The 22,065-nt window shown below is 42.3% G+C and overlaps 2 protein-coding genes and 1 long non-coding RNA gene across 5 annotated transcripts in view; 1 reads left to right on the top strand and 2 right to left on the bottom strand.

Moving 5' to 3' along the window:
- Positions 1-20,484, top strand: part of LOC113562193 — an 82,689-nt gene extending 62,205 nt beyond the window's left edge. Inside the window, exon 3 of the long non-coding RNA XR_003406721.1 lies at positions 18,200-20,484. This is a non-coding gene — a long non-coding RNA (uncharacterized LOC113562193). The remainder of the gene's footprint in view (positions 1-18,199) is intronic.
- Positions 1-22,065, bottom strand: part of LOC105276481 — a 134,540-nt gene that overhangs the window by 42,697 nt on the left and 69,778 nt on the right. For both annotated transcript variants that reach the window (XM_011334125.3, XM_011334126.2), the window contains exon 2: positions 14,066-14,289. In XM_011334125.3, the coding sequence (XP_011332427.1) occupies positions 14,066-14,289 (224 nt within the window). The remainder of the gene's footprint in view (positions 1-14,065; positions 14,290-22,065) is intronic.
- LOC105276478 lies at positions 58-4,834 on the bottom strand. Of its 2 annotated transcripts, none has more exons than XM_011334120.3 (7): positions 2,670-4,834; positions 2,332-2,575; positions 1,578-1,711; positions 1,397-1,516; positions 1,135-1,284; positions 987-1,049; positions 58-369 (listed from the first exon to the last, which is right to left on the bottom strand). In XM_011334120.3, the coding sequence occupies exons 1-7, from the start codon at positions 2,743-2,745 to the stop codon at positions 218-220; spliced, it is 939 nt and encodes a 312-aa protein (XP_011332422.1). In that variant the 5' UTR covers positions 2,746-4,834; the 3' UTR covers positions 58-217. The 2 variants fall into 2 exon arrangements, with proteins under 2 accessions (XP_011332422.1, XP_011332423.1); XM_011334121.3 differs by having other exon boundaries at positions 2,332-2,572; positions 2,670-4,829.

Raw genomic sequence — 22,065 nt, 5'->3', positions numbered from 1 at the left:
AAGAGAGAGGAGATTCTGATGCGCGTCAAAAATAAAAAAGACAAAAAATATTCTAAATATGCTTGAAAAGATGTAAGATTTTATTCAAATTAAAAGGTCACAATTATCGCGTATATTTATAACAGATTTTAAAATTTAACAAGTTTAATAAAAGTAATATCATTTGATTATCGCAAGTCTGAAAAACTGATGATGCCTGCATTGTTGTACCTTGTGTCTAATCGCATTCGTCGTATGGCATACGCTGGCAGGTCGGTATGGGTGGTACTTCACAAATGCACTTGACACATTTGGAAGAAAAGTCTGTGTCTTGTTTCAGCTGGTCACCGACATGCATCTTGAGATTACCAAACAGACACATGTTCGCTTCTATGGAAAGAAATCTCAATTAAATGACCAAATTTTTATGCCGGACGTACTGTGTACATTGATTACGTGTTAATAGCGCGTCATCAATTAATCCAGTCCAACGTAATTTTCGCTATCCGCTGAATTGAGGACGATGATAAAATCACTTATCATTTTATGGGATCATGATATTAACGCGCTATACAGAAATTGATTTTGCGCGTTGCTCGTTACCCACGCGCAATGTTTATCGCAATTACCTCCTTATTTGCCGTTTCACAACACGTTTTGTAATTAGTATCGCTTGAGCGTCCAAAGGCATGTCAATGCCTCATTTATACCTCACTCGTGTACTTTTTAATTGACGAATTGATTCGTCGTAAGATATAAACTCTTTCTTTCTTTCACGTCATGATAATGAACGATCCATACAATTGAAAGAAGAAACTATATCACATAGGTAATAACGATAAATCATTATATTATTATAGATCATTCCAACGTTTAATCGGTCGGAAATTATATTTTCTAACGAATCGTAGAAATATGATCTCGTCAGATCGATATACGCGTGATCTCACGTGACATACATACATCACGCAAATAAATTTGCATATAAAAATAAATATAAAACGTACCGTTCGGAGCTTCGTCAAATTTCAAGTTGTCATGTTTACGAATGACGATGTCCTTGTCATTCTCTGAAAAATTGGACAAAATCGTTATGGCGCGCGTGACACACGACGATGAAATATGCGTTGTGCTCGGAATCGCTGTCATACTTACGGCATCGCATGTCGAAGGTGCAATTGGCCTGAGGCAACTCACTGCTACCATAAACCGGAGCGCAATTATGATAAATGTTCCCTGCGCCGCGGAAATCGGGACTGCAATAACTTCGTTTGGGTTTGATGCAGAAGGGTTCGACATTTTTACCTAGAAAATTGATGGATTAAAATATTCAAATCAAAAATACAAGAAGAGCTCCCTGATTGAGAGTCGGGCAAATTAGTCGAAACAATTAGTTATCTTCAAAATTAATCTTTACCTTTGTATCCCGGTCGGCAAACGCAGGTCAATTCTGATTTGTCTTTTACGTTGAAGTACTCGCCATCCTTATACGTTACTCCATCTACGATGCAAGTAGCTCGGTCTTCCGGTGTCTTAGCTAAAACGCGTAAAACATTTTACTTGTGTTTGTATAATGCATCAATTAAGAATGTACTTACGACACACTTCTTCTGAGCCGCCACAACATTTTGTCGGATCGTTGCGTTTGTAGCAGTAGTTTGTAGTAGGGTTTGTAGGGTTGGAGTAGATAGGTTTGAAGAAACAATCGACAACGGCGCAAACAAACGTGGCACTGGTCAAAACGATTATACGATTTCAGTAAAAATGATCATTATCACGTCTAATGACTAAAATACTATTCGCAGAGTAAATAAGCTTTTCAATAACGCGGAATTGTCTGCAATGAAAATTCACAAGACATTAACATCAGAAAGACATATTATGCTTATGACCGATACTTTCCGCTAATGTGAAGAGATCGACAGATATAAAGAATTATATAGCTATACACCAGATACGTATGATACCATGACAAAATAATCCCGAACTGTCTGCGCATACGAAGAGAACGTGACATAAGATACTGTTGTACATGAATCTTTCATAATATCCAAAGAAAATACGGTTGTATTGATAGCCATATTAAATATTCATGATTGCTGTTTTGAATATATGGAAGACAAAATCATACGAAACAAAAATTGCAATTGACAGTACCCTCATGTCTCATGACATTATGGAAAATGACATTTATCATTTGGTAAATTCTTAAATTGTTCTGGCGAAAAAAATTCTCTCTTCTTCTCATTATTTCGCATTTTCGCGATTGATCCTTCTCAATGGACAGATAAAATGAAACTTTCATGCAATTTATATCAAAGTGACTTATCTATCTGTTAAAGTCATACTTACACATTATCGTATCCACGACTACAAGTGCATCCGATGTCGCAAGGATTCGCGTCTTCAGGCTTCAGTTTATCTCCGATCTCATACACGTTATCGTTGACGTAACACTTGTCTGGAGACCTTATCTTGAGATGATCACAGTTGTATTTTATCGCGCAACAGTCGCCTTTGTTTTTGTACACCGGCGTACAATGCAGCGATTTGTAGTACGCCAACGGACCCGGACACTTTGATTGATCGCATTCTTCTCCACGAGAAAAAGAAAATGGTACATGAAATTAATAATGCAGATGACCCTAATACCTGTAGTTACTTTTTTAATCGTTTCCTTTCTGACTCACTTTTGCCAGCCGCAACGATGGCGACGACGAACGCCAAACAGGCATATATTTGAACGGGAGAAACACGGCGTGCCATGTTCGAGAACCGCACAAAACTTATTCACCCTTTAGCATTCGCGTTGTATTTATATTTGTACTTGATCACAACCGGTTCGAAAATGATTCGAAGCGGGAGAACTCACCTTGCTTAGCCATAACGAGAGCGACAATAAACGTTAAACAGACATGTATTTGAACGTATGATCAGGTGTAAAATCCTTTTTCACGTTAAATCGGGGATTTTCAAAAACTCGAGCTGACATAATTGCATATTAGATTTTCAACCGCAACGAAATCCGGGCATTAGTTGTTTTAGTATAATGCAGCATGCATAATATATCTCATCCACGGGGAATTAATTAACTTTAGGGGGTTAATTACACGGACGGTCTTGTAGCGGAACTATAACGTACCGAAAAGCCACTCGACTAGAAGTGGTTACCTCTGGTTTACATCGAAAGTCGCTTTTCCTTCAGAAAACAAGTTTTCGAAACGAGCGAATCTTGCATGTAAATTATACTATCCTTCTTTGATATTCAGTATCTTCTAAATAACACGAAGATATTTTTAGTCACTTCATTATTTTAAAAGAGACGTGTTGAAGCTTAATGCTCATTTTCTACGTGAGTAAAACATTTCCACGAACGGCAATGATAAGATCAACGGAGGCTTATTAATCGTGGATTATTTTCTCCTTGATTATCTTCTCGAGTTCAGCATCTCATGTCCAATAGAAATCTCGCGCAGATGATATCATTATCGGTTAATACGCGTGACGGTAAATCAACAGCCGACATTTTGAAGTGCCAAGACATGTACGCGCGAGAAGAAGTGCAAATATACATCGCGTTTAAGCTGATAGTCGCAAGAGGTAGTTTCCAAGGCTAACCGCTCGATCAATATCGTCTTCACATACAAAATGTATTATATACGTTGGTCACGTGAAAATATTTTTCTACGAGACGCACATTCAAACTAACTCCGATTAATGACAACATATTGAGTCGTTACAAATTAAAGACATTTGGAGGTATCTACAAAGTGAAATTTCTCTATCTTGTAAAAATAAAAAATATGAAATCTCTCTGTGCTATGACAGAGATATCTTTATGTTTCCTCTGAAGCCATTCCTTGAATCCGCCTGATTCCACGTAAACAATTTGCATACATGACGCACACAGTCTCAAGAAATAAATCTTTCGCAATGAATTAAAGCAAAGTTTGTATTTTACACAAGTTATATAATTAAGGAGATTATTGATACGGCTCTAATCGGTATATAGTTGATGGTATATAGTTTCGATTATCAGAGTCGAATGTCCTGTTATCTATAATATATCATTTTGCAAGCACAAGCCAGCATCATCGCTACAAATGTGATTTTCCACATGACACGATAATAATTAATCGTGCAGAAACGTGCGAAAGGGAATAAACGTGTCAAATGGCTCAAAAATGAAATAATTTCATTGTAAAATATTATTAATGTTATCATCGTTATGTATATATATAATCAAACAAAACGTTAATCAATTCCGAATTTCGTGTCGAAATATCGCGATAGAAAGGTTGCATCTCATAATTAATTAAATCTTGCATGTCACTTAACAAAGTTACATCTTAAATCAGAATTATATACGAATAATCTATTATTATTTCCAGTTTTATTATCTAATAATTGAATCAACTTTGTTAGATAAACATGGTTCGAATGACATTCGTGAAAAACAGATAGGAAAGACGAGGCGTTATTGTCACAATAGTAAAATCGCAACGCACAAGTGCTAAAAGGAAGTAATTTCAAGTCAATTTTGCCATTAAGAGTCGCGGCTGCAGCGCGCAAATAATATCCCGAGTGCGGATTAGCAAAGACAGCAAAGAGATTCGCGAGTCTGTTTCTGAGATTTCGAAAAAAAACCATCGCAATGAGATCGGGGATTAATTATCCGTTCATCAGTGTGACGCGCTCGAGAGACGCGACGCCATTAACCGCGTTACCGTGTCAGCCGTATGGTCCCCCGTAAATCATCAGGCGGGAGTATACTCGCACAAGCAGCTCATAACTGCGAATTTACTACGCGCTGTCCGCCGTGGTACGTTATTCGTCCCCGAGCTGAATGTTCGCCATTACACCAGGTTGCAGCGACTCGGCCGATGTAAGCTGAATAAGTTCAGCCGCTCCCGGGGAACTGATTTATCGCGTTCGAGGGATTGGGTCATTAGTCTTATCCCCGTAACTAATGACTCAATCTCGGTCGTCCCCCTCGGCTGCGGATTTATCGACCTGCGGATCGTACGTACGATCGAACTGAATATCTCCATGGTAAGGTACGCCGGATGTGAATTCGCGCCGGAAATTCGCGGCTCGCTCAAGAATCAGCGGGAATCTTATCGCGAACGCGCAGCTTCCGTTCCAAAGAACCATTCGCCTATCGAAACGAGAGAATGATCCGCATAAAAATCGGACGTAACGTTAATCGGAATTAACGACGTCCCCATAAAGTGGAAATCTCAGTTTACACTATCGTGCGAGATTTTAAATTACTTGAATCAAAGTGGCAGTTATATCACGTTATATCTGCGTTGCAGACATACCGAAAGAAAATATTTTTAACCTTGTTCACGGATCTAATGTAAAGCGAGTCAATACATGTTTAAATAGCGTTTGCATTGTATATATACGTTTTATTCGAAGGCATAAAGCGAGACGGCTTCACGCTCTTCGTTACTTTGATTCGCTTTGTGAATGCGAAACAGTCGTAATTCGGTCTTTAGTAACGCGAAACGACTCCTGACTCTAAGCACGTTTATTAGTAATTCGATACGTCTTGCTTTCCTTGATGGCCGCGAGATAATTAATTACTAGTTAACGAACGACATAATTTTCGTATTTAGCAACGCGATATTCCAGCAGAGAAATAAATGTTAATTATGGAAACATTAATTGCAAGACTTGGAAAATGTACAAGAGAAATCTTATATCACGTATTTTCTCTCTCCTCGTCTCACAATATATATATTTATTTATAATCACGGATAAAATATTATATATATATATATATATATATAATATAATATAATATAGAGTGTACTCAAGATAAATTGGTTTGAGCAAGAAACCAAATATAGACAGATGGAATAGCTTGCAAATATTCGCCGTGACACGGAAAGGTTGAAGGTAATGTTGCATTCGAGATAGATGGGACATGCAAAACAGATGTACTGGCAAAAGCGTGCCATCTTGATAAAAATAAAGCAAAATGAAGATGACTAAAGTATGCACGAGTTGATGAAACTTGAAGACGGCTGTCAGCATCTTCAAGTTTCCGATGTAGGGAGTTTTACGAATGGTACGATCTCATTTCCGGGCGAGTACTTTTGAATCATCGCCAGGTATTAGTTTCTTCGAGTTGTAAACGCTCGTGGCGATTTATTGAAGTGCAAAACAGAAAAAATATACGGTAAAGCGTACTCCGAATTTAAATTACCTGACGGAGTTTTCCGCTTTGAGCGTTCGTAAATAAACGCGCGTAAATGTATGCTAAGTGCTGAATAAAAAATTTACTCACGACGCGCAAACATATCATAATTAAATATACCTTGCGCTGCGGCACGATATTAGCGCGGTTAAAACATATTACGTAGGTAAAAATAATGATACATAAATAAAGAGATTATTACAGACGCATTCTCGAGTTGCAAAACACTGTCTTTCTGGCATTCCGAGATTTTCAGCACACTCTGAGCATTTATTAATACAGAACAAATTCGATAACGACGATCACACGGGTAAATATGATTAAGAGCAGAAATCATTTAATCACGTGAAATTATACAATCCAGCGGATTACCGTAAGCGTGTAATCTAGCATCGATAAATACGAGATAAAGTCAATATCGCAAGAATAATGCGAGAGATTTCATAATTTTCGGTACCTGTCATTTTCATTAAGATGCTAATGACGCCTTCATTAAAATGTTAAATACCTTCCTCGCGAAATCCCTAGATAATTAAGATAAGAAGTTTGAAGAAATGTTCACGGCGACTCATATTGAATGGCTGATTCGCTGGAAGATCGTATGAAAATTCCAAGTTTTCGCCTTTCCTCCCGTCCGTCATTTCACGCTTTTGAAAATACCGTGTTGTGGCACTTTGGAATATCGTACGACGTAACCGGTCGAGGCTACGGCCAGAACGACGGCAACTAACATAAATTCGGTCAACTTAACGCTGCAACACTTTACGGTAACTCTCTTAGTACCACCATCGTCGTCCCCTTCTAGCACCTCGACGAGGCTGCTGCACAGCTTCCGGGAACTTGCGAAATTCCTCGGTAAGCACTGCGCAAATTCTCGGAGGCGATATCGTGCCGTAAGAAAGTTCAAGTCGACGTTATCATTACTCGCACACCGGCGCAATCGCGAACGTGAGAAAGTTGGCAGAAACGACGGAAGAACAATCCTTCAGCCACTGTTCGCCGAGTAGAAAGGCTTCGTCCTTGCTCCGGCGTGTGTTCTTGCTCGAGGACGCTCGTTTTATTTCACATTGCGCCTTTAGGTAGCACGTCGAAATGCAGTACGTGTGTAATTCAAGTCAAGAGCCTGTAATCTGAACGACGCGTTTAGCACGTCGTCTCGCACAATGCGATCAAAATGGGCTGGATGCAATAGATTGCGAACAACTCTGATGATCAAGTACTTTGAATAATGCGAGTGTTGTCACTTTGTGTTATAGCGCTATATCTTATCGTATTCGCGGCACGTAAGATCCAAAAATATGCTCAATTTTCCTATATGCCCGAGTAGAGTATAATTTTTAGTTAGAAGTAACATCAGATTTTGCAATTGCAGAATCTTGCTTGCGGCCGAGCACAGAAATTTGCGTCTACCGCGACACATAAGAGCACATTTCCCGATTTTCCGAGCTACCGCATTTGCGGTCTGACAACTAAATGGAAAATCGTGTGTATGTTGAAGACACTCTAAAAGTTAGCGTGTGGAACCGACGTGACTACAAGCTTAAGCCTTTGTCTGGACCACCAACCGTCAGGCTACGAGCGCGAAGAGAAACGTGGCTTACCGATGCTGTCGGTGGAAGCAAATGTGAAAACTAAAAGTCTCTGACAAAGCCAGTAGCACAAAATAGAACGAATTTGCCTTCGGCTCCGGATGCGATAAAACAATTCTTTTTCCGCCGGATGCGTGCGTTTGGCGCAACGCTGATTCCATATATACATGTATATATTATATAGACAATACGGCGCGATTATGTTAAAAAATCGCAATACACTTTTCGGTCGGCGAAATTGCTGGAAAAACCCGCGGGATGCTCAGTCCAACGTCAGCCGGCTTTAATAATGCACAACGGAAATGTTTTGCAGTGCCGCTTGTTACATAACGAGCGAAACACAGCTGCACTGAGCGCTGCGATATAATCGGCTGATGTTTTGGAATTCTTGGTGATTTTTATGTATGAGCGATTACTTTGATAAAAAAATTGTATTACGCAAATTAAAGTTGCATCAACAGTGTCAACATCTGCTCGAAGCAGCAGAATCAGCTCTTGTTTCTCTCGCAAATAGCGAAAGGGAAGAACCGGGACGTCATAACTGTAATATGCAAAAGTTTGCAGGTCAGTTATTTCCGTCGCATCGCTGCGCATTTATAGAAAGCTTTTCTTATTTGAAAAGATCACAAAAAGATATGCCCGGAAAATAGCGTCACTATTTGATTAATTAATCCTTTTGTTCGTTGTTTTGTTGTTTTATACCGAAGACATCCCGGTATTTGGTTATATATATTATCATTTTCGTGCCAAGCTATCTCTCTAGCGGAAACGTAGCGCAGACGTGCAATTTGCAACATTTTTCACGGCTCTTTCGTTTCGTGAGCATCCCCAGCACAATGGAATCGCTCGAAATTGGTTTGCCTCGGCTTACTCGGGAGATTTCTATTTCAGCATCGGGCCTCCATGGTACCTGTGAATTAATCTAAGACCATATACTCGGGAAACGAAGAGAGATATTCCGTAATACCCTGCATTACTCGGTAGGAGGAGTGTTTAGCATCAATGGTAAACGTGGAAGACGCCGCGGATAAACTCGTCTTCATTATCAATATTGCGAGGTATTCACGAGAACTGCATACGGAGGAGAGAAAGAGAGAGAGAGAGAGAGGATAGGCAGTATCCGTGGTGACGACGGCTCTGGATTTACGGGGTTCGCGTTTCGAAGTTCTATCCGTTAATGACCGGGCCTTACCTCCCCTCGGCGGAAGGGAATATAACTTCTCCCACGAATATCCGAACTCGCTACACGAGCTGGCTTAACTAATGATACGTGGCAGCGATATTGTCGCAAGTTCTCGCGAGTGCACCGCGAGTACTCAGTCGCGGCTTTACCCGGCCGCTGTGGTCGGCCAATGTCTTAACAACTTCGAAAAGTGAAGCGACGATAACGGATGTTACTGCCTATTTTTGAAAACCTGGCACGTTCCTATGAGCAGCCCCGATAGCGAAGGCAAACTCGCAAACGCTTCCGTCGTTATAATGAAGATCCTTGCTTCCGGAATCCCCAATCGTGAACGTACACTTTCGAAAAGAAAATCTGTGGTGTCGTGACACTATCGTTAATCGTAAAACAAGATACGGCTACGTCAATCGACAAATTACACAAATGACCTCATTTGCAGTAATTATACATCGCGGATTTTCCGGAATCTTTCAAGAAATACCGACTTACTCAAACATCTGATACTTGATTTTTTTCTAAGAAAAACAAAGAAAATCTTTTCAAAGAAATTTGATCACGAGCGCTCTCCTCGTCGATAAGTATCTAATTACATTATTTGACTTGACAATTAAAGAAGAGATTTTTCCGCCAACTTGCAACTCTTTTTTCCGCGGACCAAAAGTTAGCCGCACGCGGGCCAAGTTAATTACAAGTTACAAAATTAAAACTTTACCGTCTATTCTCGGGAAGGCAAATTAATCCGGCAGGGTCGAAATACAGGAAAAAAACGTAAATGAATTTCGTACGGTCTTATATATGGTATTTCTCTTAAGAACGCTCGCAAACGCGCAATACAATTTCAAAATTAAAAACTGCAGATGTCCAACAAAAAGAGTGCATTTGTTCGTATAAAATATATTATTCTAAGTACAGAAAATGCAAAAGAGCTGAAACGACACCGTTAAAACGAAAACGTTAAAATATTCAATCGAAATTTTTCTGATCGAGATATCCCTGCAACTTCTCTTCTCTTTCTCACACAAGGATTTGCCATGTATCCACATACACGCACACACCAAAAGTGAAATTTAAGAATTCAAACCATCTTCCTCTCTTTAAAAAATGATGATGTAAGAAATAAACTCAACTCGGCGCTTTTGAAGTTAACTCATCATTCACACTCATTCGTACGAAAGTTGATACATTTATGATTTCCAACAAAAGTTTCAGCATAAAGGGAATGAATAATACATCTCGATATTCCACGATGCAGCAATACATACCGTACTTCATTCTTCGAAACGCGGCACTTTGCTGAGGAAGGTACGTCGACCAGCGTGGGAATCGGGATACATTAGCGCAAGAAGCCTCCTCGACCGAAGAGGATATTTAAAAATAAGAAGACGACACAATAAAAAAAGCACACTTAATGGCCCATTACGAGAGTCGTAAAAAAGATTAAAGTTAAAGCGCCATTATGCAAAATTGCATTGCTCTCCGGCCTTCTACTGTGCGTCGCGCGTCAGCGGCGTGTACGCCCGCGTAACATCGCATTTCTATATCGTGGATAATATTACGCCGAGAGAGTACTCCTACGGTGTAATTTAAATTAGAAAGATATTCCGTCGGCTGTAACGTTTGGCCCGTCCTATATTGGAGCGACACCGCGAATGGGGGTTGTTTACGAGCGGCGTGAGCGCGTAATTAAGAGCGCTTAATAAATAAACGCGCTCGCTCGAATGCACACAATCCACGTACGAGGTGCACACCGGTGAGCTGAGAAAAACTGAATTTATTTTTCAGAAAGTACATCGATCGACTCCAAAAGATATGTATGTCGTCGCGACATTTCGCTCAAATCGCGAAAGTACGCGTGATTTTCTGGAAAACGTTGCGATCGCTGGTATCTTGTACGATCAATTTTTCCAGAGCTATCCAGAATAAAGAATTGCTATTATATATGCGATAAAAAAATAAAGTGCGTTACGTAGCTGAAGGATGTCCTATCATTTGAATTTTTGACGAAGAAGCTATCTCTCTCTTCATTAAACATAGCGAGACCTCGCAACGAGGTATTTGCAAAGTTCTCACTTATTTGAAATGCTCGGCGATATTGACAAGATTGCCCAATTTCTGAAGATTCCCGTAAAAAGTACACTTTAATGAAGACGCTCCAGTAGCGTATCTCCGGTTCGATTGCGAAAAATCGAAGGAGGAAAGCTTGAGACAAGGAAGGAACTGAATCCGCTCGTGGCCTTCTCTCAAGAAACGAATCTTGATTAATGGCGCAAGTTTCCGCTACCCTGTCCCGCGCCGGCCATGCTCGGAATGCATAATGGACGGAATACATTAAAATTCAACCTCGTGGACGAAAGCGGAGAGAAAAAGCTATCTCTCTTTCTTTTGGTTTCTCCCTATCTCTTCACCTCTCTTCGCAACAGCGTCATTCTAAACGTGGAAAAATAACGTCGTTCCTCGCGCAATTAGCGCGGCGTCTTTGATCGATGACGGCAATTAAGTCGACTCGCATTGAACACAAGCTAGGAGTACATCGGCTGTGCACGTCGATTGTTAAAGAAAAAAAAAGAAAAACCTAAGAAAGGTCGTCGTGACAAATCGTAAGAATTACGCGAGTGCGACGTCAGTCGGGTCTCTCGTTAATGGCCGATTTACCGAATGAAGTCGTTCACCGCAAAGCTTCCTTCGACCATTGATGCCTCCATCCCGCTACAGAAGCGGATTAATGTTTGAAGGGTCGAAGGATCCTTGTATTGTTTGGTCCTTCATATCTTCCTAATGAAAGAGAAATTCGATAGAATCCATTTGCATCGAACCGTGAATCATGATATTACAGCATAATAATATCACATCCGTTTAGTTTGGAGCCTTCTAGCTATTAAGCAGTGCAAATATTTTACGTTAATGCAAATAGTAAAATATTGGCATCTGCAATATAAATATTAAACATGTATTAGGGCAATACTGGTAACCTAATGAAACGCGCATTATTCACATTTGATCACGCTTTTCATTTGATAATACTGGTTCGAGGTTTATAATAATTTTTTGGTACAACACAGATCGATATTCTCGAAGTCTTGTTGTCTTTTATATTGCTTTGTTTTTTTCTCGGGATTACAAAATTCTTCTCGCATATCGTTTCATTAAACTAATAGCAAGATAAGAATTTTTTATAGATATAAGCACATAAAGTGCAAGTCCACACGCAATTAACCTTCATTTCTCAATATCTCTTCATTACTTCGTCGAATGAAAATATCATATGCAGATTTCTCGCCGACAATCGTCCGACAAAGTCATAATTCTAGTCAGTGACGCGCACGATATTCGCACATTGGTCAATTAAACTTATCAAGGTAAGAACTTTTACAGACGCAAATATTTTTATAGTGATTTTAATCGGTGCAACGATATTTCCGAGGTCTTAAGTTGTCCTTCAGATTGCTTCGTTTACTCGAGATAACAAAATTCTTCTCGGACATTGACCGATTAAACTTACTGCAAGGTAAGAATTTTTACAGACGTAGGCATAACATAAAGTGCAAGCTGACATGCGATTAACCTTCATTTCTCAAACATCTTTTCTTTATTTCGTCGAGAATTGTCCGAGATCGTTATAATTCTAGTCTGCAATTTTCTCTGTCGCGGCGTAAATAATTCGGCAGATAAATTAGGAGATAGATAAGAGTCAATATATTATCTCGGGATAACGTTTCATTTTCTCTCATTTCTACGAATTTTTATCCTTCCCTCCCCCCCCTCCTCATGGAGGGTGAGACCGACTTCGTACGACACCGTGTATCAGCGCGTTTAATACCGCTTGCAGTTGAAGCACGAGCCACGCAGCAATTTCAGCGGAAATTGCCGTGTTTTAATGGCTCCCAGCTGATCCTTTAAACACTTCCATGTTGCATAGCGTTAAGTAGCTTAATAATTAACTCCCGCGTGGAACTTGCGCCGCAATAAAATTCATCGCGGATTAATTGAAAAATAATATCCCGGCGCGCTCGTGTGACATTTACACGCGCCGTTTAAACGTTTAATACACGACCCATTGTAAAGCGATCCGAGAATGCGACATGCGCGTTAAATTCTCATTAAGCGAAGCTCAAAACACGAGTTAATTGTAGAGTAACTTGCCCCGCGTCGCGCTTTCGTTAATACTTTGCACATCCCGCAATGCCTCGGCTGAATCGTCGAGTATCTATAAGCTGGAAAGAAAAGAAAAAAAAAGAAAACCATTGAAGATATATACTTCCATGTACGAAGTCCACGTGACGATGTGCGTTGTTAGTTTCGCGTTGCGAAATCTCAAGGTAATGACTAAGTTGGAAGCTGAATTGGCAGAATGACCGTCCGGATCGCACATTAAATTTCGTCTGTTTTACATAAGAACACGGTATCTCGCATGAATGTCATCACGATTTCGCCTTGACCCAGTTGCCACTGGTCTCATAGCGATTCGGCGTTAAACTGACTCACTCGCCGACTCGCGTACTCGAATCGACTCCGCTCCGTTTATCCGTACTAAATCGTCATCTGTATTTGTATATTTAAATCGCTGCAAGTGGCAGCATGCAATCCGCGCGATTGCAGAGATATTCATTCGCGTTTAATGGAAGATGTCGGGAAATATGGAAATGGTGATATCGACGCGTTTCGTGCTACTCGAACGTCCGATAATCAGCGTTGTAAATGAAATCTCTGTAATATTGCGTAATCTGAGCGGGGCTTTGAAATTGGAATAATTTTGGTGCTACGAACACGCAGAAAAAGTATCTCAGGGTAATTTTCCGATTATTACCAACACGGCAAACGTGGAAAATGATTCTCGCATTCTCCAGCGAGATCCTAGTTCTCTCGCTGAGAACACGATCGATTTCAATTTGCCGCCGAATTTAATTCCTCATCCGTTGGTTCTGCTTTTTTCCCCCCAGAATAGTCTCCCGACCGCGTTGATTAATCTCGCTTGATCAAAATACATTAAGGAAATGTGAGAGATGTCTTATCAAGGCTGTTCCCGCGGTAGTTGACGACGAAAGTCGGGGATTCGCTCGAACGAATATCCTTTTACCATATCACGTGTAGGTTTCACGGGTGACTTACCTTGTAGCTTCCGACCGCGTGCGCGCCATCGTAGATGTAGAGATGGTCGTTGCAGTCTAGCTGCAGCTGATCGAATCGGAGCATGAACCGCTGGAGGATGCTGTGAGTCTGGAAAGTAATGGAGCAATCGAGCTCCCTCTCATTCTGCGAGGTAATAACGGCGCCGTCTATCTTCCTGTAGAGATCCCGCATGAAGTACTTCTTGCAAATGTCGCTCATCTGGTCTGCAAGCGGAAACAGACAGGAGAGAATTAATCGGTCTGACTCCTTCGCGCATGAGAGGATTAATTGATCGCGGTGTTTAAGCGATTTTCGCGTTCGCATCAGCAGATAAACGCAACTTGATACTTTTTTTTACATTAGGAGGGAAATGACACTAGGGGGTAGATCTTTCGCGTTTCTCGCGAAAGCTGGCCAGTTTTAAACAAGCGTGCAGTGTGCAATTCCGCGTCCGTCACGTGCGCGCGTTTCATAAAACTACTGTACAAGAATGAAATACACATTTCGGAATCAGTGATGAAAATTCCACTTTCGCACGTCGGATGACGCGTCGTACAAATAATCCCGTGATGCCAGCTCGCGCTGCGATTGCGGCGGCCCGCGGATTTGCATTTAAAACGAATGATAACGGAAATACCGTGCACGGCAGTCGGCAGTCAACGCGTCAGGAAATAAGTTACAGACGCAGACTCCTGCAGGCCTCCCAGACGATATTGCGATCGCGGTAGTTTGCCGGCATTACGCCGTAACATATTTCGGGACGGAGAACAGAGGTTCTTGCTGCAGTTCTGAAACTTTGCGCGTACCCTTTCGCCGGTACCCGTCTTCTCCTCGTTGCTTCCCCATTACCATTCCTTTGGAGCCACCTTTGGCTGTAACGTCGGAATTACTTGCCGCTAAGCCTGGAGCTTGCAACGCGCGCGTTCATCCGCGCCGATTAAAGCGTAGCTTACCAACGATCGCATCGCATCATCGAAGCGCGTTATCGAAGTCACTACACGACTCGCGCAGTGAAATTTTACGAGACTTTGGTGCGTTTGGACCATCGCTCGTCGCACACGTCAAACACGTACGGTGCGCTGCACATCTGGATGTGGCGGACGAACAGAAAAAACGTGACTCGCCGTTAAGCAATGTATTATGGCACGCGCAGGTGGCATTTCCCGGGTCGACGATGTAGAAGCGAGCAGCGATGCCTCGCCAGCCGAACTATTCCTGATCGCGCATCGGGAACCGATATCTCATTGCCGGTTCTTTCGTATCGACGAACGTTGCTACTTTTGTTGACGCTGCAATCAATCGAAAATACCTCCGCTAATTGCAACGTGCAGATCTCGTCGTAGTTTGTGTGCGTCGGGTTTGAAAGAAACGCGAAACCGTTGAAATTCGAGCCCGAGCCAACTGGAATTCTCCTCGTCCAGATAATCAGAACATGCCCGGGCGAATAAATGAGAGCAGCGCACGAAGGTAATTTTCAAGTTTGAAATTTCGAAGATCCACAAGAGCAACGGCGCAAAATCAGAGTCTCTTAAAGAAGCTGAGCCCAAAGTCTAGAAACTTGGAGATCGGGTGATCAAGAAGCAAGGACGCAAATTTTCGCCGAATTCAGAATCAGCTTTGAGACAAGTGAATTTTGTAGGGACTAAAACTGGAATATCCAAGAGAAGCTGTTTTCTCTGACAACTATGGCTCAGCAAATGTGCATACTCTGCATACTACATTCATCGACTTTGACAAGTTTATTATATTATGATTCCACTATGCGGGCGCGTGTATGTGTATATATGGTATTTGTTGAGAACATTTACTTCAAAACCAACATTCGCTTGAATTAGAAAGTGATTAAAGATACATCGATAGGAAGTGCCATTCCGATGGGCATCGATCAAGAATACAGCTCTGTCCTGTCGCACTTAATCATTCGCAATTCCTCATTGAAGAACCAATTCACCGATTCGTGCAGCCGTTTAAATGCGTCAGGCTACCAGGGCTCAATACCCGTTCTGATGGGTGAGCGAGCCAAGTCGATTTATCCGACCGATTGATAGCCGATTGATTCGCGCATCCCGTCGGGATAATGAGTCGACTCGATCTCAATGCAACCACGATTAACTGCAGTCTGTTGCACCCGAAATGAGATAAGAGGCGCAGAATTTTCGATTACACTTGAACGCTCGACTGTCGGACCGTAATGCTGCAAGAGAGAATTTTACCTCCGTGATACGCGAATAATTTAAATAAAGGATTTCACGCGCCGGTAGCGATACATCGATGCTGGAGGATTAATCCGTTGCTTCGATCAAACTGTTTTACGCCGGTCTCTCGAGTCTCCCGAGGCTGCCGCGACTGCGGTCTTGATTTATTTCGTTTCCACTTTTTAGTTACACGTTGATCGATCGTATTTGTTCACAGAGTTCGCGCTGGTAATATACCGTCCTCGCGCTATTTTACTTGTACGTCGGGCGAAGCAGAATGCACACCGCTGCAACTCGTAGCGTTCGCGATTTTTTAATTTTTGCAATTGCATTACTATCGTGTACCGTATTCTTAATTAGTGTTGCAATCTGAAATTTGCAAGATGAATCGCATGGAAACGTAATTAATTAATTGCACTTTTTTCCCGATATCACGCTGCAAGTCGAACAATCAGTCTTGATTACTTTCCAGCAAATCACGTGTAATTTAATAAAACGATGTTACGACGTTCCACGAAGTACCCGAGGCGTTACATGTCTCATGGCTAAAATTTGAACAATCTGTGCGCGCGAGGAGATCAATCTGCCCGAGATTCGTGCGTCCTCGCGACAATCTCGCGATCGACACCGTCGAGATTACCTCGGCGTCGTCGATTCGTTCCGTCTGGACGAGCCATAGGAACGAAAGGACGAAAATAAAAAGCCCGTAACGAGAGGCCGATGCGACCAGACCAGAAGAGAAGAAGAGAAGCCGCCCTGAACGAGAAACTCGATTGAAAAGTTTCTGCTCGTCTCGCGACGAGGGATAGTTTTCCGCATAGCGCGCAGCTGCCGATGGACCGTTCGCATCCGGGTTGAAAACATTCTCGGAGGCGAGAGTCCCCTGCGAAGATTCTCGTGAAGATAAGATCGTGCTATTTCCGCTGGTGGTCACCAAGGAAGACAGAGAGAGAAAAGAGATTGGTGTAAGTAACGTACGACGCTTACACGCGACGGCGACCAGCGTGAACGGAATTCCACGTGCACGTTGCGCTTTAAAATCGCTGAACGAATCGCCTGACTTCCTTCCGCCGGTTTCACTCGCGAACATGCATCCACAGAGATGAACCATTGACGCCATGGTTTTGTTCTCACCACAAATCGGGATTTTACTGTACAAGGAAGACTGGAGTTGTAATATTTTCTTGCATTATAGATGGTGTAAATAAATGATTGAGACAAAAAATAAATAATGTAGAGATGTGGCATGAGATTGCATGAAACATTTGTTATCTGATGAATAAAGAGCAATTTCAGAGTGAATCTCATTCGTATAAACGTTTAAGAATCCTACATGATACAATAGGTTTAATTGTTCTGTGCTCCTCGAAGAGACGCGAGAAATACACACGTATTTAAGTTCAACTTAAAATTGACAAAGAAAGGAGAGTTCATTAACCGTTTGCACTCCTGAAACTTAATTCGTCGAGTTTAATCTTCGCAATTAGATCTCTCTTCAAATATTTGTCAAGAGCAAGTCGAGTTAAAATTCGTCGAGGAACTATGTTTAGGCTTTTATCTTACTGTCGTATTATACTTCGGTACAAATTTGCATCAGATGAAAAGAAAAAGCTATTTGCCAAACAATTGAGTAAATAGAAAGATTAATCAGCAGGTATACTGCGGGAGTTTCCTGAAATTAACAGTGAAACTCAAATTAACGATCAACTTTTCCGGATATTAAACCATATAAATTTTTATTTCTTTCGCAACAAAGTTATCATGCAGTCTACTAGTAACTGCATCCATTAATCGATGTGCTTAAAAATATTTTTGAAATCCCTGATTATTTTGCTGGTAATCGTCCATTAGCAAATTTGCACGTTGCTAAACCTCGTTAAATTCGCCGTGCGTGTGGCTATTTCATGCCAATTTTGCGTAAACTGCGAAATTTTTTCAGGAAACAACGTCGCGCTCTACTGATAAACCGCCGCTCATCAGCCTGCGATCAGCGAAGCAGTCACTTGGGACAATGCGTCCGCTCGCGTCACGTCGAATCGATCCTGCGATTTTCGATCCGTTTCCCAGTGGATCGCGCTGCACGTAATGTCACCGCAAAAGTTTCGAATTTCACGTGAAGTCGCGTGCGAAACGAGCCAGGACGAGAGGTCGAGGGATGGAGAAAGGAAACGACGGGGTGCGAAGGTGGAAAAAGGAGAGAATGCAGCGGAAGAAGAGGAGCGAAAAAAGGGTGAGAAGGAAGGAAGATAGAGAGAGACGAACGACGTCAAGAGGGAAGGAGACCCTTTGGTCACGATGGTGCGCGGCGGCCCTACAATCCTCCGGCAACCACCCCTTCTCGTGTGCCACCATCCAATGCGACCCTCCCTCTTGTACTCTCGCTCTCCAACCCCTTTTTCCCTCCCTCTCTCTCTCTCTCTGTCTCTCTCTGTCTCTCTCTGTCTCTCTCTCTCTCGTTCCCTCTCTCTCTCTCGTTCCCTCTCTCCGTAGCTGTTTCTGTCTTTCTCTCTCTCCCTCCTGGCACGATGTAAGCCCGCTCCGCGCGATCAATATTACTCTCTTCGAGCGCACACCACGGCTCGTCTGAGCGCCAACCGAGCGCTATCATATTAAGTTCCGAGCACTTTGCTCCGAGCACTTGGAGGAGCTCCGGCACATCGCGAAAGTTTTCTCGCGCGAGGGAACGCCGAGAGCGTGCGATATTATCTCTGTATCTCTCCCCGGTGACACGGTGGTCTCTCGCGCATTGCTGTTTTTACGGTACCGTCTGTTTTGCCTTTTAGGCACACGCGGACGGTACATTTTTACGTATGCCCGATCAATTCCGTGTCGCCGGGTGCAGCAACATCGCTCATCGTCGGAAAAACTGTGTGCAGTCTTGCCTTCCGCGAGAACGGCACTCCCGCGTTGCGGATTAGCGTGAGCTTTTAGCTCGAACGCGCTCGCGAATGGCAATTTTCGCTGTCGATTTACGAATTTCGAGAAAAACGTTTTGTCGGATGCAGCACTCTCACGTATGCAGACCATTTTCGAAGATCGTGACAGGTTAAAAAAGTTATTTTTCGATAAATTGATGGAAGGATCCAAAAAACACGCTTAGTTATTGCATCAAAGCGCATGTTAAACCCACGCATAAATACCAACACGTGTATCGTCCTCTTCGACGTCGCATCAACGGAGACTGAATGGCATTGTGTTGGCCGCGTTCACCGTGGCGCAAAGTTACCCTGCATTGTTCTTGCCAGTCTAATAAATCTAAGCCCGTCTTATGGTGAGCGTTTCTCCGCGCTCTTGCTCGCGTTGGCGCCGAAGAAGCGTTGTGCGATTGTACGCGTTTTGTTGCGAGAGTTTCCCTCGTCACGATACGTTTCTCTCTCGATCGATTTTATCCGGCTGGGAAATAAAAGGCGACTCAAGAAACAATGTTATCGGCGCAGATGCTCTTAAAAAGTTTACCTGGGCGCTGCGACCGAGCGTGCGTTCTTTCGCCCCTATCGTGTCCCAAAGTCATCGACCTGATACGCCACACACACCGAAGGAAAATTTGATAATATCAACGTAAATATACACGCGGATGCCCAAACTCGGTGTCGAATTCGAAATTTATCCGCAATCGGGAATAGTCGTGCGTTCCGATGTGTTTTACCAATATTTCAACGTCGTTTGCGAGGCGCATTCATCGCGAGCGTGATCGTAAATCCGCACGCGTCGTGGATTGGTCCCCGTGCCGATTCGATCAAACATTTTATCGACTATGAAATGTTCAAATCTCGGTCGTGATGCGACGCTGGAATTCGCTTCTAATGAAATCGCGGGGAACAGGAAGGCGAGGATAGGTTGACGATCGTAAAAATTCTTCGTCGAGTGCCATGAAATTATGCACCGGCACAATAGCGCCCACTAAAAAGGGAAGCGATATTCGTGTTTTGAATACGAGAGAGCTCGGGGTCGCAGTTCCGCCCGTAAAAATTCGCGACCCAGTAGTCGTAGAAACGACACTTAATCCACGTCATCAAGTCCAAAGTATCGACGTTTCGAAAAGTGCTCTCGACCCGCCAGACTTCGCGAGATATAAACTTGTACACGAAAAACCGCGGTGGCGTTTAATTTAAGCGTGTCTTACTTGGAAACTTGGAATTAGTGGAAATGGTCTCTAATTTCCTCATACAACAGAAATTCCTTAATAATGAAAACTAAAACAGCAAATTTCCTGCATTCCAAAAACAACTAACTTGCCTGTATCAGTTATAACAACATGATAATACTTTGCTAGACTGTATGGTATTGCATCCAGAGAAACATATAAAAAGATGTATGTAAAATAATAATAGTCGTTCTCATTTGAAATAACATTTAGCTTTAATGTGATACAGTACAATAGATTAATGCGGTACTATTTTATTCAACGCGCTCCATTAAGTACTCTATAGCACCGCAACGCCATTTATTAATATAATGTGCTCGTCAATGTGCTTCGTATTGAATTTGATCGTTAAATTGATAGGGATAAAAGAATGGGATCATTCTCATATATGTATATACGTGTACACACATGAATTAACGCGCATCGCGCCAGCGTACTTAATGTATCGCGTTTAATGCACTTTGAATTTCTGCTCTATTACTAATTCCACGTACAATTAAAAAAAGAATCAAAGAGAGAACTGTGTCTCGAAAGCATTCAAGCTTCTTCTCGCATCCGCAGAACATATCTGGAATGGATATTTCTTTTCTAGTTGAGCACGACCAGTGTAAAAGCCAGCAAACAAAGAAAGCTGTCCCTGTACACGTACAAATGTGCGACGAACGTTCGTGATGGCTGGTATACCTGTCGCGATAGGATCGATTTTCTCGCCATGCTATCGCAAACCTTACCTATCCCAAGTAAGACCTGAGACGCGCCTTGCGCGAACACGAACCCGCCACACGTAACGTAAGACACATGCGTCCCTAATGCATTAAGACAACTTTTCTTTCTACCCAACGCGGCGAATATAGCCACAACCCACTTTTCGCCATGCATAAAGTCGCGGATGGAGTCTCAGGCGTGAAAACGCAGCGCTGAGGGTGTTACAAACATAAGCCGTAAAGAACAGACTTTACGGGACAGGCAGAAAGGAGGTGCGAGATATTCTTACAGTCCGTAGTCCTCATTTTCAAAACGAATTTCCGTTGAATTCTGTATTGTCTCGAGTAAAATCAAAGAACTTTCTCTGATAGAATATCGCAGTTTCGCTATGGCTGCCATTCAGGTCCGTGCACCACTCACGGTATCTCGTATGTAAACTGCGGTAAAATTCAATTCGGGGGGGATGATTTGTGCGGCGGTTGGCGTGTCGATAACATCGGACAATTTAATACGATGTCGTACGAAACATGTAATTTTTTTTTAACATACATCGATGCCGAAAAGTGGGCCAGCGGTGGACAATACCACCCTCAAATCCATCGCTCCTGCGAAATCGCGCGCGTCGCGCTAAATTTTTAGATAGCTCTCGAATTCTTGCTTCGATATCGATGGGTGAACGACGTCCGTGGACAGCAGAATATTCCCGCGATGTCTGTCCGCTTTTGTGTCGCAACTGAAGTTCTGCAGAACTTTAGTGAAATCGAATCTCGAGCGGTTTATGATCTGTAGATTTTAAACTCTTGAATTCAACACGAAATGTGCCGTTTGTTTTTGAAACGGAGACAGAAATAATAATAGTGGTGTTCTTTGATATTTCCAGAGGAATTATTACTTTAACTTTGCAAGCCAGTTTTGTAAGAAAAAAATCATGCTACCACAATGTCGAACGTCACGCA

This window comes from Ooceraea biroi, chromosome 6 (assembly GCF_003672135.1).
Source record: "Ooceraea biroi isolate clonal line C1 chromosome 6, Obir_v5.4, whole genome shotgun sequence".
Classification (NCBI taxonomy): Eukaryota; Metazoa; Arthropoda; class Insecta; order Hymenoptera; family Formicidae; genus Ooceraea; species Ooceraea biroi.
This window is presented reverse-complemented; position numbering and strand designations above follow the sequence as displayed.

Bases quoted from the DNA above. Each gene is read 5' to 3' on its own strand.
- LOC105276478 (XM_011334120.3), bottom strand. From the start codon at position 2,745: ATGGCACGCCGTGTTTCTCCCGTTCAAATATATGCCTGTTTGGCGTTC. The intron at 1,712-2,331 runs GTAAGTATGACT...CGTTTTGACCAG, and splicing joins AGTCGTGGATACGATAATGT to TGCCACGTTTGTTTGCGCCG. The intron at 370-986 runs GTACGTTTTATA...TTCTTTCCATAG, and splicing joins ATTTGACGAAGCTCCGAACG to AAGCGAACATGTGTCTGTTT.